The sequence below is a fragment of the Prinia subflava genome, chromosome 3, assembly GCF_021018805.1.
Source record: "Prinia subflava isolate CZ2003 ecotype Zambia chromosome 3, Cam_Psub_1.2, whole genome shotgun sequence".
Classification (NCBI taxonomy): domain Eukaryota; kingdom Metazoa; phylum Chordata; class Aves; order Passeriformes; family Cisticolidae; genus Prinia; species Prinia subflava.
This window is the reverse complement of record NC_086249.1, coordinates 16,396,072-16,414,000: the sequence shown is the minus strand read 5'-3', so window position 1 is coordinate 16,414,000 and position 17,929 is coordinate 16,396,072. Positions and strand designations below refer to the sequence as shown.

Genomic DNA, 17,929 nt, shown 5'->3' with positions numbered 1-17,929 from the left:
AATAAAGTCCATGTTTAAATTTGGAAGTGCTTCTTTTGGCTGTTTCTGAATATGATGCTGTCCAGTGTGCCTTATTATTGATGCTGTGGGTGCTTACTGGCATAACTGAATATCTTGGCCATTGTAATTCTTTTCTCCCTGAAAATGTTCCTTGATGTTTATGAATTATTAAGATCAGTTCAGACATTATTATGAAACAGAAGCATGTCCATTAAAACATTGTTAAAAGGTGTTATCATATTTCTTTGCACATGTAATTAATTCCGGTTTGACTTACTGCTTCAGGGGAAGGTGAAATCTTTGCTAAAGGATGCACTGGTAAAGTCCCCTAGGTTTGAATTTTGTGAGCTGAATCGGTGTCTCTTTTGCCTGGTGAAAAAATTTGCAGTTTAGGGATTAAAAGCCTTGGATTCTTCATGGACCAGACATCAGCTTGGCCTGATGAGATCTGGCAGTGCTATGCTCTTGCTTTTTTTTTTTTTTTTTTTTTTTGTTTTTTTTTTTTGTTTTTTTTTTTTTTTTTTTTTCCCCTCAGAGATGGCACTAGTCAATTGTTTGTTTCACCCAAAGACTGTTGTCTGCAGGATTTAGAACTTAGGCTGTGTTAATCCACTTTTTGAAGTGGAGGATAACAGGAAAGAATGGTTCTGGTGTTTTCTGAGTGCTTGTATTTCCATATATCCCCATCTGGAAGAAAACAGTTTCACAGTCAAGATGCCCTCTGTTATCTGAGGACACAGAAGATTTGGACATCACTCAAAATCTCCAGCAGAGTAGAAGAAATTGTGTTAAAACTCCTTGTCCCACTAGATGAAAAAGAATATTTTCTAGTGATTGACACTAAGAAATATTATTAAATCGCTGACTGTTTCTGAAAACTCTCAGAGTTGGTTTTATTTATTGGTCCCTTGTAGGTCTCTGTTTAAGCTGTTTGAGTGCATTATTCAGGAAATTGTACTTTCAACCTGTTTTGGAAGTGTCTGTGGAAATCTGCAGTTGTCTTATCAATGCAGAGAAAGTGCTTTCCATCAGCTCTCAGATGAGGTGTCCAGAGTGAGATGTGCTTATTTAAAAGCACTTTTCTCTTTTTTTTTAAATTTCAGCTGATGTCTGAAGGTCACTGTGCCCCTGCAGGTTGCATCACCAAGTTTTTCTGCAAGGAAGTTTTAGGGAAAGAGATTGTTGAGGAGAGAAGGTTGTCTGCTTTTCAGATCAGCATTTAACAAGCTTTTGACTTTAAAAATTGGACTTTTTAACTCTCCTGAGGTGCCAGGTTTTATTTAAAGTTGATCTTTGCATTTATTCTTTACTGTGCTTTAACTCTGAATAAGATTTAATCAATTTGAATAAATCAAGGCTTTCCTCCAGCTTCTGAATTGACATTGTTTTATAGTGTCAGTATGTTGCTGACAGATGCAGTCAAAACCAAGATTTATCTTTTAAGTGACTGAAGGACTGAAAAAATACCAACAGAATGATGTTGATCTTTAAAGACAATAGCCTGTGACAGTATTTAGATTTGGTCTGACTTAGAAATTCCAAAATACTGCATGGCTAACTCTTGATGGGGCATCGTTTATTGCTAACACTTTTGCCTTCAATGCAAAGCTCTCTAAAGCTCTCCTTTGTGTGAGGTAAATCACTGTGTCTCTGGCATGCAAGAGAAAGCTGGCTGACTCTAGAAGTACTTGTTTTCCGGTTAATTCGTGGTGTGATAGATGTGTTTTAATTGAATTTCCTTAAAGGGAAGCTGTAGCTGGACATCCAGGCATTGTTTGCTGTGAGCTATTCTCAGCCTGCACAGCAGCAGTCAGCAAATGTCGTTCAGTTAATTTCAATTTGAGCACTGTGGATACCATTTGGCTCTAAGTTAGAGGAAAAGAAAAACTCAGGCAGGGAAGTGTTTTAAAAGAAAAACACAAAGTGGTGTTTTTCTTATCCAAAAAGCAGGAAAGACAGGATGGTCTTAATTTACTTACTGTGAAGCTTCTCATTCCACAGCCTAATTGCTTTGCAGTTGTACTGGCCATAACCCTTGAGAGGAACATCCCCCTCAGTGACAGCAGAGGGTGGGGCTGGAAGAGGAGTAAAGCTTCTGTGGGTAATGCAACACTTCTTTGAAAGGATGCTATTTCTCATAAGAAAAAAAAAATCCAAGCAGGCTACTGTCACAAATGATCACAGATTTTTGAGAAGTCTTAGCTGATGGGAGTGAGTCAGCAGCTGCTTGGTTAAATACAGAGTTGGTGATCTCAGAGGGATGTCTTAGTGTGGGGAGTGGACAAAAGTTGTGTAATGGTGTTTGTGAAAAGGCCTATCACAGGTTTTATGATGGTGATGAAACAAATAGGGTACTCATCCAGGTCCTTTCTTCTGTTGTCACTTTTTGCTTTGTTTGATAGGCTTGAATACTGGGGAGATATATATAGAGATATATATAGTGTGTGTGTGAAACATCTAATGGAAGTGAAAATTGAGACTGGCAGAGTTTTGCAATTTATTATATTAGTTCACAGGTTAAAATTGCATAGCAATGATGAAGAAACCAGAAATTAGAGCGAGGGGGTTTTCTTCAGTGGAAGGAACCTTTTGCTTAAGAAATGGTTACTCCTGTCCTAAACTAGCATAGAAAACTCAGACTGAAAAAGATAATTCAGAGTCTTACTTGATGTTAGCTGGAGGTGCAACCCTCTGAATGGGTGTTTCAAAAACACCTCTAATACTTTGTTCTTCCCTTGAATCACTGCTGTTGTCTGTGAGCTAAATCTGGCAGGGGTGACAATGTGAAGAATTCCATTAATTCCTTATATATGTTGCCATGTATGTCACAGAAACTTTTAATAGTCATGACCATTTGTGCCATTTGATGTTCTGATGAAGACATGTGAATTGAAAATAGAGTACTTGGAAATTACTGTCTTGTCACAGCCAGCCTGGTAAGTGGTGGTAGGTAACTCAAAGGATGCTTCATGGAATACTTCCTTCTTTTTTAAACACATCATCACTTCATATTTGGCATGTCTTGATTTTTGCTTTATTTATTATGCTATATTATTCATGGGCTTTTAAGGCCTCAATGTGGGACTTTAAATGAAGGTCCAATCCTATGTAAGGACCTATTTGCTCAGATAAGAACAAGGCTGGAGCAGTTTGTGGTATAGGAGTTGGTAGTGCTGGTGGCTTTCATGCTGCAGAGAGCTGAGTGAGATCTGTTTATGGGCCAGGACCTGTTCTCATGGTGCAGCTGGGAGCTTTTGCATGAATGCATACCAGCCTGCACAGCAAGCTGTCCTCACAGTGCATCTCTGCCCAGGGGTGGCTGAGGTGCTAAACCAGACAGGGCTGCACACAGTGGGATCCAGTGATGTCAGCTGAGGCCCTCAGACTCCACTCTTGGGCTGTCCTGGGACCTTTCATAGCCCTTTCCTGCTTTTCCTAATTTACAGGTCTCAGCTATCCCAAAGCTGTCTTTTGCAGCTCAGCTTCAAGACAGCTTTCTTACTCTAGCTGTGTTGGCTGTGACTAAATACAAATGAAATCTGCTGTATGTTTTGGTACTAATTTCTTAGGTGCTTTAAAAAAGTTTCACATCATTTTGCTTTGAATGAGAGGTATCATTTCCTTTTTCTGTAGCATTATTAACACCTAACGACACAGTACAAGGTTTAGGAAAGGGAAATGGAAAACACCCCATCCTTTTCTTATCTCTCAGTGAGATAAATTAGAACTTTGGAAGTTAGAAGCCTAGCTAAGAATCCCTCTGCCCGTTTTTTGTTGCAGTATACATGAAGCTCACGATCTAAGCCTGCTATGACTGACCCAGACGTCCTCACTGAGGTCCCAGCAGCTCTCAAACGCCTTGCCAAATATGTGGTGCGTGGCTTTTACGGCATCGAGCATGCCTTGGCTCTGGACATCCTCATCAGGAATGCGTGCGTGAAGGAGGAGGACATGCTGGAGCTCCTCAAGTTCGACAGGAAGCAGCTCAGGGCTGTCCTCAACACCCTCAAGGGCGACAAGTTCATCAAATGCAGGATGAGGGTCGAGACAGCTCCCGATGGCAAAACCACGCGCCACAACTATTACTTCATCAACTACCGCCTGCTGGTCAACGTGGTCAAGTACAAGCTGGACCACATGCGCCGCCGGATCGAGACCGACGAGAGGGACTCCACCAACCGCGCCTCCTTCAAATGCCCCATCTGCTTCAGCACATTCACAGATCTGGAGGCCAACCAGCTCTTCGACCCCAGGACAGGTAAGGCTACAGCTAGCAGAGTGCTCTTGCTGCCTCTGTGGCTCTGAGTGCTGGACTTCAAGGAGACAGAGCCGTAGGAAAATTCTCTTTGGGTTTGGCCAGAGCCAGAAGGCACTGTTTGTGCAGGTGGTAAATGTTTGAGCAAAGTACAAAAGTAGTATATACAGACAAATAGCAACCTTGGTGGAATGCTTTTGAGTGACAAGCAGTAGAGAAATGGAAGTCTTATTGAAGTCACAGTCAAGAGTGAACAAGGCACTCTGTCCTTGTTGGAAGCTGAGGGCTTTTCAGTATAACCTGGACTTGCCATTAAACTGTAAGACTTCCAGGTAGTTTGCAGGGAGGGCATATGGAGAATTGATTTTAGTTGGTCATGCAAGAAGTGAGTTGTTACTGTTTAATATTCTCTAGCCTAGTGCATTATACTGCACAACCTTGTTTCCCCGTGCAAGGCAGTCTCACGAAAGTTAAAAGAAATTAATTACGGACTTGCCTGTGGTTGGGAGTAAACAAGATTCTTATTCATGTATGAGTCTCAGTGGAAGCGTGTATCTGTCTCATGCATAGGAAATGAGAGTCTTTCTTGGGTGTCATTGTCTACTTTGTGCTTCTGTGCCAGGGAATAAAAGGAAGAACACCTGCACCTGATGAGATTCTGTTTTGCTAGTCTAAACTGGGATTATTTTGGGGGGAAGGCAGGGGGGTTAAGTGTTAATTTACTTTTTAATTTTTTCCTTTTGAATTCTCTGTCCTGATTTTAATTTTTCAGAAAAGTAAGAGGACAAAAGTCAGGCGAGCTCTCGCATACATTGAAGTATGATGTTCGATGTCAGTTAACATAATGAGAAACTGTAAAATTGACTGTTTAGCTTTTAATCTGGGGTTACTGATGTTTAATCTGCCAAGTGCAAACCCACTAAATGTTCATCTTTATCGTTTTTCCTTTTTCCTGCCTCCAAAGTTAAAAAGCTGTGAAACTCCTTTTACTTGAGCAACCATGAAGATGTTACTTAGTACTAGAGATGCAGAATCCACTAAGTCAAGTAACAGTTGTTGATGAAATCCAGTGCAGCTCGCTGAGTAGAAATTGTGTCCTTGTGGAGCACCAAAGCAGCAGTGCCAGCACAGAATTTCTGTGCTCACCACTGAGTGCAGAAACCCTCTGTGCCCTCCACAGTTCATAATCATCTGTGGTGGCTACGGCTGTGTGTGCTGGGCTGAAGGGAAATGGTGCTTTTGCAGGTTGCATTGGTAAGGAGAGAGTAGAGAACCTGTGCAGAGAACTCACGCAGTGGGGAGTGAGAGACACTGATCCCAAGGGGACCTGTGGCACTTAGCAAAGGCCTGTGGCCATTGCCTCCCAGCCTGTGTGAGCAGTGAGTTCTGAGAGCAAAGAACTGCCTGTCAAGGAGGTGCTGAAAATAAGAATGCTGGGATTTGGCTTTGATACCAAAGTCTATGCTCCAGGAACTGATAAGGTCAGCCATGGGTCTGCCTGCGGTACAGGCACTGGCTGTGCCCACAGTGGGAAGTCATTCACTGGCACAGAGAGTGTTTTATGTTCTGATGGAGGAAAAGGCTGAGTGCTGTTTTCTCAACAATTCCCAGGAGTCCTGTCAGTATTTGTGCAAATAACAAGATTGTCAGTTTACTGCCACTTACTTCCAGGAAGAAGAAACCTACCTAGAATTTATGTGTATTCTGTTTCTCTTGATATTGTTTTTAAGTCAATGATGGCTTCATCTATGTAGTGTGCAATGATGCTGTTGTATGTCTGCTTTATACTGCAGTGGAATGTGTTGTCTGCATGTTTTCTGCTGCTCTGGAGTTCTGTATTAGAAAAGACCTGAGAGACCCCTAGATCTTTCACAGAGGAAGCTCATGAGGTCAAGGCATGCACAGAAACAGGTTTTATTAGACAGTGAAGATCCATCCTTTTCCAAGAATGTCTTTAGGTCCTGTCAGTGCTAAAGATAAACCTCTCCCACTCACGGAAACTTGTGGCAGTACTACTGCTGAAGGATAGCTGAAAGCCACATAGCTTCAGTCACAGCTGACCTGAGCTGCTCTTAGACTGCAGCTAGGTTGATAAAACTTCGTGAATTAAAAGGCCTGCAGGGCCAAAATCTGTTAATCCATGGAGCAGGTAGGACATGGAAGGCATCCTCTGCATCAGTCTGGACCAAACTGCACTTAAACAGAGAGTTTTTTGTTAAAAGATACCATTTTCACTGCCTGCCTTTTGTCCTTGTCATTCAGAGATGGGTGTTAGTTAGATGTCCTGTGTTTTCTTCTGCTTTGCTTTCCTCTTTCCTATCTACAACTCAAATGGAAACCCTGAGCAATTGTTGTAGAATTGAAAGAGTTGCTCTTACCCTTCCTTATTAGCAAGGGTGAAGAGGTTTCTAGAACCACTCCATGACTGTGGTCATTATACTGGAATTTGTGAATTAAGAGTGCTTATGAAGAGCCTTTTCATAATTTGAATCTGTAGAGCTCTTTAATTTTTACCACAGCATCTGTGTCTACCTCTTGGATTTAGCAGACCTTTGCTTCTTCTGGGTCAAGTAGATCTCTTTTGGCTCTGTTCTTTACTCTGTCTCTGAATAATGTTGAAATAAACCAAAGTGTTTATTTTTTCATCAGAAAATGTGATTATTGATGGTTTTGGAGGGTAGATGTAAGTCTGGTGAGAGAAAATAATTGATAATGAGAAGAGTGTGTTTACAGGGCATGTTGGTACAGATGTGCTTTGACTACTGTTCAGTTAACGTGGAAAAAATATTTTCAACAGAGTAGCATGTTTGCCAAGTAATTTTAATTGTAGATTTTAAATAGTAGCAGTGTTACTTTGAGAGTGTGTTCTCTCTGTTTTTAAAAGCATTATAAGATTTTTTTTTCCATCTCTTTTTCTACCATTCAATGTCTCAACCCAAAAAAGCTCCAAAGACTTTCTATGCTGTCAGAAGTTGAACAGCTCTTACCTGGTTCTTGAAGGAAGTTCAAGCACAGGATGTAAGACAGTGAAAGTCAAGATGATGCCAAAAACTGGAGTTCTACTGCTTCAACTCACAAGGAGATCTTTTGAAAAGGGAAAAGAAGTGCATGCTATGTTGAAGGAGTTGCTTGGTTGTATGACCAAAGTGAATGCCTGTTAACTCTGAGCATGGCATGCCCAGGTCAGGAGTTGTAGCCCCAGCTGTTCCACAGGGGGAGCTTGGACAGATCTCCAGCTGTCACACTTTCTCCTCAATCGTGTTTTTTTCTGTTGCCTCCAAAGAAGCAGTATTAGTAACCCTTGGTTTTAGAGGCAAACAGGGTGAACAGAGCATGATTTTGTTGTGCGAAAGTTTGCACAGAAACTTGATTGAAGAGTTTGCCTGTCCACGGGAATTGGTGCAGACTGGGTTGTTACAGGCTTAGCAGCCACTTTTGTGAGTGTTTTGTAATCTACAAGAGGGAAAACAACAATGCTGGGGAATGAAAAGTGTTGCTTCTAGCTTTGTTTTTCAGATAGGATGGCTAATAAAGGAAAAAGATGGTTGTTTTTCCCGGAATATCCTGGTATAAGCACCTGATCCTTGCCTTTCCCTTGTGCCATCATCTGCTGTCTGACTGTACTCTAGTATTTGGTTCTGCACGTGAGCAGTAGTGTGCAGCTTCTCCTTGACGTAGCCTTATGCAGGTGGAAAGTTTCAGCTATTCCCCTGGACAAGATAAGGGCTGTCTCTTGAGGCAGGAGGTGTATAGAGAAGTTTAGTTGAGGAGCAGTAAGAGAAGCCATCTGTGAGATGTGTGATGTGAATAATGCTGCTGAACTGAGTCTACTGCCAGACCTGGGCCAACAATGGACACTGGCATGAGGACCACGGGGTTTTCCTGTTCTACCTAGAGAATGTTCTTCTGTTCTGTGATTTTTAGATGTAGAAACTGCAGACATTCAGGTTCTTCAGGCCAATCCCTTGAAACACTGATCAGTCTGAACAACTCGATACCATTTAGTGGCCTGGGTGCTTGGAGAATTAAATCCGCCCACGTGTGTTCAGTGGAGTGCGGGGGAAGGACAGGAGGAGCTGCGTTTCTCACCCAGTAGAGGGCTCTGTCTTTTCTCTCTAAAGATGGGCTTGGCTTACTTAATCTATGGAATGTCACAACACTGGAAATGATGTTCATGAATGTGTGTTTCTGTAGCGTGATTAATTGGATCAGACTGGAGAAGGTCTCTAATGTATCCTTTTCTCACACCCTAATCATATTTGTAAATCTAGTGTAGTGTTGGAGTTCTGTCAAATTCAAGGTCAATGTGAAAGAAAGTATGTGACTAGAAACTGCAAAAGGGAGAGTGAGGTGGAAGTGAAGGAGGGGCAGAAATGAGATTCTGCAGTGCCTCACACTGGTATTCAGCCCTGAATTTCCTTAGGTATTCTAAATACCAAACTATGTTAGGATACTCAGCAGTGCAGCAAGTGAATTTGATGTTAGAAAATATAAGGCTAGATGAAGTAGTTTTTCCACTGCTCTCTTCCATCTTTGCAATATAATTTTTACCCAGTCTTGTGTTTCTTTTACTTCTCTTACTGTGAAGAAAAATATTGATGGTACCAGTATGTTGTAATTACAGTTCATCTCTCGTGTCCATCTATACATTATGTTCTCACCATAATATTCAGTTAGATAAAGTGTGAATAGTAGTGGAAAGAAAAGGATGGAAGACAAGTGAGTAATGTGAATCAGAAAGGTGATGCTTGTTGGGATGTTCTTGAACTCAGTTGCAAGCACTGAAGTATTTTGTTGCTTTTGGAAATCACAGCAGTTAATTACTTGTCTGCTCTTCATCCTTCCACAGTTTGCTCTTGGTTTGGTGAATGATTTTGTGGGGATGTCTTGCTGTTCCTATAAATGCACTGTAATGGTAACATACTGTGTATCTGGATGCCTTTCTTATTCTGTTTTCTGATAAGAAATTTAATTTGGGAAGAACAAATTGAAGGTGACAATATCAGTTTTACAGAAGGAAAGACAACACCTTGAATATCATTTTAACCCACTTGTTTTACTGTCAGCCTCTCACATGTCCTTTGTGTACTTCCTAACAGAATTGCACATAACACATTCAGAGACTGGTTTTCTGTACCTGTCACAAGGCACTTAATATCACATTCAGGCAGCCTGTGTGCAGCTGAGTGCTTGTATGGTTTGAGCCCTGTTTCTGAGATTAGAAGTTTAACTGGTCTTTCATTCTTTTGCTTTGGTCTTGTGTGCTGACTTCTGGAGCTACTGCCTTTTCTCCTGAGTGCTCAGCTCCTCCCTTCATCCCCAGTGAGCTGCTCAGAACACATCTGTTTTCTCATCTGCTTTTGCATTCCCACTTCCTCAGGCAAGTTCTACATTAGCTTCAAAACTTCCTCATCTGATTCAAAGCACTTTTGAGCCTGTCCTATCTATTTTGTTAATTTTTTATTATGCTTCCCCTTTTCCCTGCTTTTTTGCCTTACTCGTTCTTGGGGACCTCTTGTGTCCATTTCTAGTACATCTGTCTTTGTATTCTGTCCCTTCCAGCCACTAGAAAAAAAATAAATGGCATGGAGCTATTCATTCTGTATATTCACACAATGTAGCCAGTCCTGTCTGGTCTTCATGCTGTTGTTACTTGTCCTTTGAGTTCAAGACATCGTCCTTTGACTTGTCCTTAGATTTTCAGACATTCTGGATAGCTTTGTCTGCCATGTGGTGCCATGTATGTGCTAGATGATGCTACTACTAAAACAATTTACAGCTTCTAACCAGCCAAAATGAGGACTTGGCAAGTCTTAATGTAAATAGGCATACTAAAACTTCCCTTGAAAAAGAAAGGATTCAGAACAGTTCTGCTTGAACAACTTCATATTCTGTGGAGTTGCATGTTTTTGTTATCATTGTTAGCTTTCCAAGTACGTGAAAACCCATCAGTGTGATTTTTCCTTGACTCTACAAGCACATTTTGTTTGTCTGTGCTGCCACTGAGAGCTTTTGGCAACCACCAGCATAAGGAAAGTGTCCATGCTCTGCTTAGTTTTTCTATTTCTATTCAAATTCCTGGCAAAATCTCCGAGAGTATTCCTGTCAGCTTCACTCTGCTTCAGCTCGATAAGGCTTGGAGCCACAGGGAAAGGAAAACTGAGAAAAACATATCAGAATTAATGCGCGTTTTCCTCAAAGTAAGAACACTCTGTAGAGTGACTTAAAGGTTGCATCTGTAACTTGAACCCATTCCCTGTGGGTTGGGCACCCTGTCTGGAAAATAAGCAGCTGGTCTGACCGTGGATCTCTCACCTTGATGGAGAAATAGGTGAGGGTAGGATTGGAACCTGTGCTATGCACAGCATCAGCCAAGAGGATAAGCTGCTGCCTGGTCACTTCCCTGTGTTCCACACTGACCTCTGCCTGGAATGCTGTGTCTCTTAGATTAAGAAATCCATCTGATAAATGCATACTGGGACTTACAGTATTGATGCCTTTTTTTTTTTGTTTTATCTGCAATGGGCATTTTATTATTTGGAGTACAAAAAGTAATTGCCCTTCAAGTAAAGGTTATCAGTTGAACTTCTCTTAGCTTTGCAAATTGAAATAGATTGCAGCAAGAAGATCTCTGTAAAATCTGTAAATATTGCTAAGCCATTTATAGTGATGAAAGCTGAACTGCAGCATTCCTTTCTTTTGTTCTAATGACTTGTTCTTTTGAAACTGCATCCTTGGTTATATTGTCTGCAAAGGGTGTTACTCTCTTAGGCACGGGCATCTGTAAGTCAGGTCAAGAGCTCATGGAGAATCCTGTAACTTGTATTGCACTCTCTGCTATTGGATGCGATTCAAGGGTAGAGTATGTTGGCTTTATAGTTGGTATTTTGGTGTAGTCTTCTTGACTAAAAGAAAAAATACCTATCTGTAGTTCCCACTGGGCATCCTTTGGACAAGTCCCTCTGTCCAGTTGTGGTTTTGTTGGCTTGGTGTCTGGCTTAATTTATCCCCAGTAGGACCAAAGGAAGAACTCAGTCAGCTCAGAGCTGCTGGGGCTGTGCATATGAGCTGGAGCAGAAATAGTTTCCAGGGGGGAGGAGAGGATTCCTCTCTTCCAGTTTATAGTGAATACATATTAAATCATCTGAGGCTTCTGAATTACCAGTAATTTGATGTGTGTCTCATGCAGTCCAATTTTTGAATGTTTAATTTACCTTTTCAAGAGGAATGTCTTTGCTTAAAAATTGTGTTACAGTAATTTTAATTTAGTTGAGCTAAAAATGGTCTGCACACTGAGATGAATGAGCAATGTGGTGTTCCTCTAGATAATATAAAGTTATTCTTAAGGTGCTGGTTTGTTTGGGTTTTTTTTTAATTAAAGATTAGTTCCCCTTCTCTAATTGCAAATCCAGCTCTTCAGGAAGGGGAAACTGTAGCATGAAGTGTAGGTTAATGTTGTGAAATGCTGAAGGAAGTTTCCTTGAGATCTTAAATTTTGTCGAGTTTACTGCCTAAATGGTGGTCAAGAAATAAATACATATGGGGCAGTTCCATGTACACACTGCAGTCTGTGATCAAGTTGCTGTTTCACAGCTGAATTGCAGCACTGCTTTGCCCTTAGAGCACCTTGCATGCCTCATTCTCCACTGATAACCTGCTGTGGCCCCCTGGCAGAGCTTATTAACTTGTATCCTGTACAGTGCTCTAGAGAAATGTATTTTAAACTGCTGACTGGGCCCCTGGACTGTCTTTGTAGAGCTGTGCTTGGTTCTTGGCCAGAAAGAAAGCTGGTGTCTTCTTGGCTTTCAGCTGAAGCTCAGAGTGATAGAGCTGGGTGTGTTTTGGCCCAAAGTGCTGTCAGGGTACAAGCTGGAGGCTCGAGTGTGCCCATCCTGTACAGTTCTGTGTCTTCCAGAGCACGCTGCATGTCAGGCATGGAGCCTGAAGAAGGAAAATCTGTCGACCCATGTTCAGGTAAGTGATTCTGCCGCTTGAGGAACGAGCTTGTTTGCAATCTAGAATTATCAAGGCTTTTCTGCTTGAACCATGTGAGATTGGGGAATGCAGAAAGAGGAGAGTGGAAATGCAGACAGAGATCATGGGATCTGAAGTGCAGGGCAAGAAGCATTTTAGAAGATAAGTAAACAGTCCAGTGTTCAGTGTTCCATCTAAACTGTGCTCTTCTGAGAGAGGCAACATTAACAAGAGGCATGAAACCTGCTTGGTGAAGATTTGCACTTCAAAAGGATTGGCAAGGCTTTTAATTCTCTCTACCAGGGATGGTCAGGAAGGGCATTTCATCAGAACACAGCATCCTGTCTTCAATGATTAAAAGAAATCTGGGTGTCAGAAGGAAACAGGCAGCTGCTTTGATAGAACAGGAAAAGCTCAATAATACAAAACTGTTCTGAAAATGCCAGTCTAAAATTGCATCATTGAAGCATTTTCTCTCTTCAGAGTCAAAATTTTTCTTCCTCTTGAGCTGTTTAATAGTTTTATTCTTACTTTCTTGTTTCTTCTTGGGGACTTCACATGAGTTAACACTAGTGACTAATAATAATCAGGTTCTTTGGTTGTGCTTACAGGTGGAGCCAAGGTAGGGTGTCTTTCCTGGATTCCCTGCTGTGAGTTTGAAACAGTATGATCCAGTTTGCTGACTTCAGGGTGGGCAAAAGATTAAACTACACTGCTTCTGGAAACAATCCTGTTGACAAGTAGATAAATGCCTTCAGTGGTTTTACTGCATGACTGGAGTATATAAACTTGTAATGTCCATGATTATGGGAATACTTGATTACTGTAGTTTTAAGTTGCAAAGAGATTAGCAACTTCTGAATGTAATTCAATGGAGTTGAAAGAAGAGATACCTTTTTCTTTTCCATAATAATTGCACTGAGCTACTGAAACTGATTAAAAAGGGCTTTGCTTATCTATTCTGAAGCCTAAAAAGCGATGAGGGTGTAACCTGGCCACAAAAGACGAAGGATTAGGTGATTTGTGAATCTTCACTCAAGCTGAAATGGAGAGATGGCAGTCTCTGTGGTTCTTCCTGCTTTGTAAACAGGATCACGTGAATATATGATTGTTGTTGGGAGCAGACCGCATCAATTTTAAAGACAAACAAAACTCAACATTCTTTTCATATGAGAAGACAGTAAGAGCTGTAATTAAATTGGCTGATCTGTATGTCTGTGTAAAAATCTTAAAAATGTCAGAGAAGCTGATGAAGGAAGAGGCAGTAATTCTCACCTGCTGTATGTGATGCTCTATCAGCTAAAACTTTGGGCTGGTTCTGTGCTTGACTTGATCCTTTTTTGCATTTTAAGGAATTTAGCTCGAGGAAATCTGTGTGTTCTTAAGACACAGTTGAGCTGCTTACTATCACCCAGGTATTTTTATGTGATAACTGAACGTCGGATGTCTAGACTGGGAACGTTTTTGTTGAGGATTGAGATTCCTCAGTCCTGCCTGTGCTCCTCCCTCTCAGCCAAGGGTCTTGCCACTGGTAAATGCTTTGGTGATTCATCTTCATCTGCCTGGAGCTGGAAGTTAATGACCCACAAAAGCAGTGAGTTGTAAAGCTGACAGGAACTTGCTGCTTTCAGGCAAGGAAGGCTGCTGTGCTTCTCAGCAGTTTAGTATTTGCTTCCCAAAGGTGATCCTGGTCATCCTAATCTGCAGTACTCATTCAGGAATCGAGTGTTAAGGATCTGCCGCCTGGTGTCTTCTCAAGACTGCAGTGGTGTCTAGTGAAGGGAAAACAGCTGCAGCTGTGGAATCAGAGAAGATGTGACTGAACCCGAGTTTGACCTGTGCCCGTCAGCAGGCAGCTTTTGGCTCCTCCTAAATGCTCCTTGAGTGACTGTGTTGTTTAGATACCACAGCTTAAACTGGGCATGAGCTCCAGAGATCCCCCTTCTATCGCATCCTTACATGGCTTTATCACTTATTACTTAGGTTCTTCTCTGTCTTCCAAATGGGAAATGTGTAACACTTTTTCCTCACGCTTGATTTGCCTGGTTAGACTGATAGTTTTTGAAGCAGAATTTCTACCAAATATTTTTTGCAGGACTCCAGTTCTGTGCAACTCTGAGCTTCTGTATCCCACATGAGTATGACCAATGTCTCATAAATACCAGGGGGTCTCTGCTGGTCTTCTGCACTGTTCAGAAATTTTACCTTTCTATTTAACTAGATGACAAAGTGATAAACAAATGTTTACGAATCTCTGAGGTTCTTCTGTCTTTCACTGCTCTCGTGGATAGAAAGAGACTTTGTTGCCTTGTTAAATGAATCATTTGTACCCTGCTTCTCCCTCTTCAGAGTAAAGGTAGTGAGTTATATCTCAGATTTAAGATCATTGGAGCACTGCTGCTCTTGCACCTGTAAAAAAAAGGAGGCAGAGCTTGCTTCTAACCCATTTTTATTTCAATTTTAATTTATTAGCTTACTTCTATCAACTCTGGTGCATTTCTAGCAGCAAGATGGCAATTTCCCTTGGAGTTGTGCCAATTGGGTTTGCTCTGATGGAAGCACTTGTGGCACCAGGCATGAGTGCGTGCTTAAGGAGAGGGAAAGCAAATACAAGTAAACAGCACAGCGGGCCTGCTCATGAAACTCCCCGTGAGGGCTCAAAGATTTGCAATTAATGTCCGTATGTTTGTTTATAATCAGTTTTGAAAGAGCATTAAGACCCTGTAAGCTACTGAATGCTGAAAGACAGGAAATCGGGTTTGGAAATCTGAGAATTAATTTCTGTAGATGTTGTTCGTTTTCTACTCAGATCACTGCCTGCATCAGAATTTGTGCATTAAAAATATTTTGGTATGTGTTTACCAATTTTTTTATTAAGGCTATATAAAGTCACTTTTTTAATGTAATGGCAGTGTTTGCTTACAAGCATGCTGTACAATTTCATGGTGTCAAAACATTGATTCCTCAGCTTGTGATGACTCTTCATGTAAGGTCTGCTGTCAGCTGTGATGCAAAATCCTTTAATGTAATTTATGATAACACCTTTTCAGGTTACAGCAGTTAAAACTTGGAATTGATCTCTTAGTCAGAAATTATTTGTTTGAGAATATCCTGCGTGATGTAGTTGCAGGCATAGGCACTCGCTTGGATTGTCTGCATCAGTCTCTGTAGGCCCCAATATTGCAGAGTCTGAATGGTGATAGGGGATATTGTTTTTATACCTATTCTGCCAATCCAAAGGTGCTTTTATCAGGCTCACAGCCATCATCTGTAGGCAGTATAGAAAGTAAAGTGCAGGTATGGAAAAATAATGGAAAAATAAATGGATGCTTTGGACTTCACTAAACATCATCTTGTTGACAAATGACAATTTATGTAATTCATAAAGACAGTTTTTCATTCCAGTTGTGTCTTCTACTGAGGATTTGCCACCTTTTCCAATTTTGTCTTGTATGTAGCATATGCACCTAAGAGTCTACATTCAAAATCTTTAGGAAAAAGTGTGAAATTGAAGTGAACCAGATAGCCTTAGAGGGCATTTCAAGAGTCTAACAGTAAGCAATGATTTTTTTTCAAAAAGTGTTCTCCACTAGGTGTGCAGTCATGTTGGAATAAATTTATCTGGACAATGTTTCTTTAGTTTGCTGATAAGCATCCATCGTCTCCTCTCCCAACCAAAATAGATTACTTCCCATTTTTCTCATTACTCTTTATCTTATCTCATTATCTTTTTTAAAACTTAACCTTTAGCTCACCTTTTTTTTCTCTAATACCTCACGCTCCTGATCAGTTCCCTCCTTATGAGTAAATTCTCTTCTGTGCTTTAGCCTCCACCAATACCCAGTTTTCCTGAATGTGTTATGGAGTATAACCCCTAACAAAATAGGCTGAGTCTCAGCTGTCCTGCACCCTTCCCCAATCCTGAATTCCAGTCACTGGATCACGGCCATCATAGTTGTTATTTTTCTCTGCATTAACTCAAGGTAAAGGCTATTCCTCACTGAGCTGCAAGAGATTAGATAATGTCCTTAGAAGTAGGGAGGAGAAGAAAAGGCCATCTGCAGCAGTCTCCAAAGTGGGCTGCATGCAAAACAAGCCATCAAGGTGGGAGGAATACTAAGAAAATATTTTTTTGTAACGTCAACAAAAATCTTCTAAACCAGTTTTTCATCTTAATCTTGTTCCTAATTCTATTTTTGTGTATGCTTTGTAATATATAGCATATTATTACAGTGCTACATATATAGTTTATGAGTAAATATCCTTATAGTTTGCTCAAAAGATTTTTACTGATGGGGTGTGCAATCAAAAAAGTAATCTGGAGCTTCAGATTTCCTCCTTTCTTTTCCAAAGACAACTTCCAGTCCCTTGCCCATGTCAAGATTTTTTTTTTAAGTTTTTTAATCCTTATTTTTTTAATCCAGAGCATTCTGATTTTCTTATTTGAGGGTTAAGTCAGACTCTGGGTTTGTTTATAAATTTGAAAGGCAGTGTTTTGTGCTCATGAGAAGACTTGCATGGATTTTAATAAAGCAGCTTCATCTCCTGCTGACTGCTTTTGTCAAAAATCTGAATGTTTCGTCTTCCTTCACTGGAATCTTTTGTCTGGCTTTCCTTGACCCTGAAGTAAACTCCATGTACTCACTGAATATACTGTTGTGAAATTGAGCTTTCTCTGGCATCTTTAAGGTGTCTCACGTGTTTCTGTGCCTGCCTTTGGAAGTGCATCAGATAAAAAGGATTGCTGTGACTCTTACGTGATGAACTAGCTGAAAGGTAGTCCTTGGAGCACACAGAAGAGGATGCCACTACCTTTGTAGTGCTGTTCTTCATCTTCTGCCCAAGGAGAATTGAGACTGTTCCAGTTTGGGATTGCAGTGATAACAAGTGATTGCTTTTGTGCCTGCTTCCCATTAAAAGCTCTTCTTAACGCTGTAGGTTGCAGCTGAGCAAGGTCGTGTGGTTTGAGGTTTTGCTTTTGTTTTCATTCTCTGTTACCTTACTTTGTCATAGCTCTAAGGCAAAACATCCCTGTGTGTTCAAATGGAACCAGAACAAATTGCTTCATTCCTCAGGTTATTGTGAGTGAGGCAAAACTATTTTGAATCTATTTAGGAAAGTTGGAGCTTTTTGTTAAAAGAAGAGCCAGCAAAATTGATAGGATCTTGGATTGTGTAAATAAGGAAAGATATTTATCTGTGTGGGAAGATAATTTTTTGATGGAAACTTGCTCTGCAAAAAAGTGTGTTTAATATAGGAATAGAGGAGTACTCAGAATACTGTTTCTTAGATTTTTCAAAAATGTACACGTTCAAAAATTTATTCAGGATGTAAGGCAGAGTAGAAGGTCTACAGACATTGGACTCTAGAAGTTACTGCAGTGATGAACATGAAATATCTAAATGGAGTTTTCTGGCTTGGCTTTAAGAAGAGTGAAAACTGATATTAAAAAAAATCAGAAAATCAGCATTGTTAAGATTTGCAACTTTATTTCTTCTATACATAAGCATTTGACACAATTTGCATATGCCCTTCTCAGAAGAAATGCAATATATTATTTTCTGCAAATGAGTTTGCTGCCTTGTCTGCTGTATCAGATAGTGTATGCTTGCACTAAGCTGCTTTTTCATGTATAATGTTAAAATATGCTGGTACTATTGGCAGCTAAATTAATTCATTAAAAAGAATTAGTAACTGCAT

General features: G+C 40.6%; 1 protein-coding gene across 2 annotated transcripts in view; it reads left to right on the top strand.

Moving 5' to 3' along the window:
- Positions 1-17,929, top strand: part of GTF2E1 (general transcription factor IIE subunit 1) — a 49,393-nt gene that overhangs the window by 4,241 nt on the left and 27,223 nt on the right. For both annotated transcript variants that reach the window (XM_063394031.1, XM_063394032.1), the window contains exon 2: positions 3,781-4,258. In XM_063394031.1, the coding sequence (XP_063250101.1) occupies positions 3,811-4,258 (448 nt within the window). In that variant the 5' untranslated portion in view covers positions 3,781-3,810. The remainder of the gene's footprint in view (positions 1-3,780; positions 4,259-17,929) is intronic.